The 6,000-nt window shown below is 35.4% G+C and overlaps 1 protein-coding gene across 1 annotated transcript in view; it reads left to right on the plus strand.

Annotated features, from left to right (window-relative positions):
* The window catches only part of MALRD1 (MAM and LDL receptor class A domain containing 1), a 285,631-nt gene extending 280,286 nt beyond the window's left edge, over positions 1–5,345 (plus strand). Inside the window, exons 39-41 of the mRNA XM_009937935.2 lie at positions 2,710–2,785; positions 4,418–4,474; positions 5,211–5,345. Coding sequence (XP_009936237.2) covers positions 2,710–2,785; positions 4,418–4,474; positions 5,211–5,339 — 262 coding nt within the window. The 3' untranslated portion in view covers positions 5,340–5,345. The remainder of the gene's footprint in view (positions 1–2,709; positions 2,786–4,417; positions 4,475–5,210) is intronic.
* The last annotated feature ends 655 nt before the right edge of the window (positions 5,346–6,000 follow it).

Raw genomic sequence — 6,000 nt, forward strand, 5'->3', positions numbered from 1 at the left:
TGTAACCATACATATGTCTGTATAAATACATTCTTATACAGGATATACATATATGCATCTATGTGCATATACGTATAACGTATAAGTTACATGTAAGGTAATATATTCAAGGTGATTTCCAAAGCCCTTCTTTGGCAAAAAGTTTCCTAAGACAGGAGAGAACTTCAGAAAGCTTATTTTCCACCTCGCCTAAATCTGGGGTACATAAATTCCACCAATGCCCACATTTTGGGCCAAAAAAATCCCATAGTCCTTAAGATTAGGTGCCAACTACATATGCTCTTTCATGATTCAGACCTAAAGTAGAGGGACACCGGAAATCTGCTGGACAGCCTAAACAAGACTCAGTATTCATGCTTAAGAAAACCTCACACATGTAGACAGGACCAATTTCAGCACCAAACACAGCAACCACAGACATGCTCTTGAAGAACTCCGTCAGCAGCCTTCTTGGTGCCCACAGTTTGGCACAGTACCCTGCTGGTTTGTTACGCTCCTTGCAAAGGAAGCTGGAGATCTGTGTTCAGCATCCTTTCTGCCCTCAGGACAGACCTCAGTACTCAGGGTGTTCTTGCCCAAATTAGCAATATGTAAGTCTTGGACAAATTGCTTAAGTTCAATGGAAAAGTGGGGGATGAAAAAGAATCAGGCTTGTCCCTATCCTGATCATTTCCTATTGGCACATTAAAGGTGGTTCCCACTATGAACTGTGTGACTTGTGTTGCCCTTTGGAAGTGTCTCCACTGACTCTAAGCAGAATTGATGTGCTTAATTCCCTATCACGCTGTTAGGCCACACTGTTGGTTTGTGATGTTTAAATGAGACACCAAAATTAAGGCATGCAAATCTGGCCTTTGGGCACTAGTTGGAAGCAGAGCCAAGTTCCTTAAAAACTTCTTATCTGAGTTTGCTTCTGGCCTCCGGTTTTGTGAGCCGTGGTGTGATTTTAGAGTAAAAAATCAATTCTGTGTGCATTTTGTGAATTTATTCAGGAGGATTAGTATGCAAATATACACTTAGCAGGCTTATAAATAACCTTATATATTATAGCTTCACTAAATTAACTAAAAGCATCAGACTATCATGATTTATTAAGATTAAGATTAAGATCAAATAAACAACAAGTTAAAATATCCAGCTTTCCACATTGCTGTGTCAGGTAATCAAACTGAATTATGAGACTGGCATTAGAAGCAATTCTTTCTGGCCATCTTGTGAAAGATTTTTAAGAAGACACGTCTGTTTTAGTCTAAAACACGAACTTAGTTTCTTGAACTGATTCAACTGATAAGGCAGTAGATTTCTGTAGCCTACCTGTGCCTTCCTCCTAAGCATCCATTCTGGTTTTAGTCTTTGCAAAAGAAATCATGCAGTGTGTCTCCCCTGTGGCTCTTGCTGAGGAACAACAGCTTTGCTTCCCAGCTTCTCCACTAGCTGTGTCTCTCTGACTGCTCTTTTCCCCTCAGCCCTGTCCACCACAGTAAGACAGAGCCTGTCTATCAGTTCCTAGGGAGACATTGTTTAAACCATCTGTAGGAGCAGCTTTGGAATAGAAAGATGCCTTAATACAGGAAAATCTATCTTTCGATCATTGAGATTGAGTATAGCTTTAGGGAGCAATTTCTCTTAGAATAATGTACAAACACAGCTTTCTATGTACACAAAGGCATTTATATGCTCTTATTCATATAAACATTAGTGAAAAAAAATCCAACTAAATGCATCTCTTCAAAAGCAAATATTAAAAAAAAAAGTGTGTTTCTGCATCCTTCTTCAGTAATTTAAACTAATGCAGCTGTCGCTTTTTATATGGCATTGGAACAGTTTTAATGATTTCAACAATTGTGGAATATTAGCAACGAGTCTTCTACACGGAAAAAATTTAGATCTAGGCAGAAAGTTCCACCCTCATATATCCTTTGCTTTTGCAGAGTTAATGGGATTAACTGAATAGGTCATAAGTGCTTCCAAAAAAAGAAATACATGAAGGCCTCTGTCAGGAAAACATATCTTTAAACTTCTAGTTGAGGTAATGGACATGAGACCCATAATTAGTACAATTTGTACTATTCGTCTATTATAAATTGCATAAGACATTTCGTTCATTCATGAAAACTTTGCATTCCAGTAACTTTAGTGATTCTTTAAATATTTCTGACTCTGTAGGCAAAGGTATGGGGGGCTTCTATAGCTTTAAAACTAATTCTGATGATTCTGACCTAAAATGAAAGCTCTTTCTTAATTTGTCGGAAAGCGAGTTCTTAAATAATAAAGTGTTCTTGATCTCAGAGCCGAAGATCATGTCAGCTACTGAATTACTAGTGTGATGATACCAAAAACACAGAAAGAACATGATCTCATTACAAGAACACTATAGCAATGCAATTTTTTAGCTAATTTTGTGTTTTGTTTAATGTATAGCACTGTACCTGTATTTTATGAATACTGAATAGTTCTGTGCATATCCAAAAGCATGCATATTTTTAGCAGCAACAAATGAAAAATTATTGTTTTAACCTACATAACCTACATATGACTTACATAGAACATTGGTTTAATTTTATTAATTTCAGTGAAGCTCAGTTGGAAATATATTTAGCCATCTATATTTTTTGACTCAAGTCTTTTCAGCCTGAAACTGTTTGGTTCTTTGACAGCCTGTGTGATACTGTGGGTATTTTTATTGAAGTTTTTGCTTGACTTTTCAAGGAAACAGGAGGAAACTGCTAATGTTTCATTTGCCAACCCATTGTACGAAGACTTTAGTTCCTCTGGGAAAGTAAAGGTAAGTAGCAATAGCTGCTTCCGAAAAATGTGAGGCTGTAGTCCTCAAATAAGTTTTCCGTTACAACAAACAGTGCAATCCCTCACTGAACGCTAGAAGTAAGAATTAAAAATTGCTGCATAATTCAGATCAATTCCAGTGGATTTTCAAAGCATAGGCAGATTTGAAATCAACTCAGTTTTAAGGACATCTTGATGTTTATAACTAATACAGACTGTGGGCTGCTGAATCTGAGAAAAAATGGTTGTAGATGAAATATTTAGCCAGACATAGAGAAGAAAAAGCTCACTGAGACTTGTCTCCTTTTCTTCTGGAAAAAAAGCAAACAAAGAAAGCCAAAGAAAACACTCAACAACAAAAAACACCACCAGCAACAAAACCACAAAATGCATGATTCAGCACTCAAGCTGCCTTTGCACATTCACTTAATTTCAATAAAATAGTTTATAACACTTCTTAATACCTTAAATGTGCATTAATATTCCCATCACCATAAAATTCACCTTGACACTAAACACTTGTTCACATATTTCCCTAATACCATTTGTTGATCATAATTAAGAGACTGTCAGAGTAACAGTTTATAAATAAAATATATATCTAAAGTGAACATATTGCAAAAGAGTATTTCAAGGCAAGATTTATTTATGAAATTACAATGGCAGCTAAAATTTTTGTTTTACATTTAACAAGAGAAATATGATGGACTTAAAATGCTGCTATCTCTGCTATTTGATTTATCATTGAAAATAATACAAAGAACCTCGGAGGTAAAAGGAGGAAAAAAAAAAGTTTAAAACATCCCTCCTGCCCCCATTTTGTTACTACCTTATTAGCATCAAAAGAACTAGGCTTGGTTTGAAACACAAAATACAGCTTCCTTGTCCTTTCCACAGTCAGTAATATAAGATTCCACTGCAGCTTTGAATAGGATTAACTGTGACGTGCCATTTACTGTCTATAAAAGGCTCCTTACACCTGATTTTGGAGACATTAGATCAAATTAATTCACTTACAGGTTGGGGTTTGTGAGAGCTCCAAGTTGGAATCATTCCCATCACAATCGTGTCCAATTTATCAGGACATTTTTATTTTAGTGAAAGTAGAATCCTGACAGGTTTCATTTAATAGCTGCTTGGAAAACAGAAGCACAGTGTCAGGAGAGACATTTTCATAGAAGACAGCCCCAGGGCACTGTGATTGAAGTCCAGTGCTGTACCAGATTTTCCTGTATTTTCTTTAAGATCAGGAATTTACATGTTTTCACTAATCCTTTCTTTAAAAGAGAAAACAAGAGTTATGAGTTTTCTCTGAGTCTGATGAGCCTTAAATCTGAATGATATATCATCAATCAAAAGATACAGTAAAACACGAGCAACGGCTCTTATCTCCAACTGAATATCCGCAAATAACACACTTGCAGGTGTCTAGAAATTTCATAAAGAACAACTCTCCCTGGACCTTTCTGAACACTGAAACCATGCCAGCCTAGTGCTGCCACACACTTGCCTTTTATATCGCCTAATAGTTTTGTATCCATAGACTACTCAGTTGGCCACATGGAAGGATATTTACAGAATATTATTTACAGCTCGCTAAAAATATTCTGAAGTAATTCTCTTCTTTTTATAGTCTCCTGAGTGTGCCACCTCATCCACTGTTCAAATCAGCGTTTCTCCATGGTGTGAGGTACGTAATAACACATTTATCTTCTAAAGTAGGGTATGTGTTGGGCTGCTAGATAAAAATCATTTGCAGAGGAAAGGGAAAAACGTCACCTAAAGTCAATGGTATATTGCTACTCATAATGTTAGCACTTCTGGAAATCTGAGAAAGATGACCACAGTTACATTGGCTGACAAGGACCTCATAATAGTAATTTCATTAATGTTGCTTACGACAGCTACCTGTTACACCATACAGTAGTTCAACACTTTCCAGTAAGGCAGATACTGAAGAAAATGTTTAGAACTACAGAAGTCCTTACCTGAAGAGTTCATATCATCTTTCATTTTACTTTCCCCATGCAAGAAATTGAGAACCAGTCATTTAAATTACAATAATATGTCCCAAAATTAGTGACCCATTGCTGTTACACTGTTGTACAAAGATTCTAAAAAAAAAAATACTATATGTGCGTTAGAGCATGAGCTCTAGAGACAAGTAAAACAAAGGTGGGAACGGATGCAGAAGAAGATTAAATTACTTGATCGGGTGCACGTGGCAGATAATGGTTTTGGTGGAGCTATGCTAATTTTTATCAGTTGAAAATCTGGTCTAAAACGTTTAGAAATTCTACAGTTTTCTTTGAACAGAACATTATAAATTACTTCTGTAACGAATCTGCAGTCATTTATATGTCCATTCTAACAAATGAATTGAATGACTTAATTTTTAAACTTTGTTCTATGTCTTTTTCTTTTAGCATCCATTTAATGAAGATGTGAATACTACTTCTTTTCCAAATCCTCTGTATGGTGAAACATCAGAAGACATGGAGAAATTGTGCAGTTCCTTGAAAATAGACATAAAGCAGGATCAATATTACTTGTAATTCTTTGCCTGAAGATTTGTTCTAAAATCTGAAAGTATGTCATGATACTGTAGCAGTTGCATTATGAATGAATAACTCTTCACAGAATAACTCTTATCAAAATAATTATGTTCGGAAAGTATTTATATTAAAAATGGAATCCATACATAAGAAAAACATATATATATATATAATCTTCCATCTTTTCTGTTGGTACAGAAAGATTTCTAACTATAACTATGAATTAATTTTACATATGTACAGTTCAAATTCCAGTATGTTAATAAAATATTTAATCAAATCCAGATTCTTGAGGTTTGGGAATCATAATTTTATGTCTATTATTTGAGAAATAATGACTTAAATATTTCTGTAATTTTGCATTAGAAAGGTATTTTAAATGGCTGTTTTAGTATTCCAAGGGGCTGAAGCAAAAGAAAAGTATTTGTATAACTAGAAGCACGTTGAGTTAAATCAAAGATGGTCATGAATCATGGATTTGCATATCAGCTCAGCATGTCATTCATCTGTGTGACAATGTACACCTATTTTTAAAAGATATGTTTATTATTAACCTTGATAGCCATATCTGATCAAATTCTCTTCTGGTCAGCTCTACAGTGCTTACCACAGTGCCACTGATATATTTGGCTTAGTGACTGACAGAGGGTGGAAACTGGCA

Source organism: Opisthocomus hoazin, chromosome 4, assembly GCF_030867145.1.
Source record: "Opisthocomus hoazin isolate bOpiHoa1 chromosome 4, bOpiHoa1.hap1, whole genome shotgun sequence".
In the NCBI taxonomy this organism is placed as follows: Eukaryota; Metazoa; Chordata; class Aves; order Opisthocomiformes; family Opisthocomidae; genus Opisthocomus; species Opisthocomus hoazin.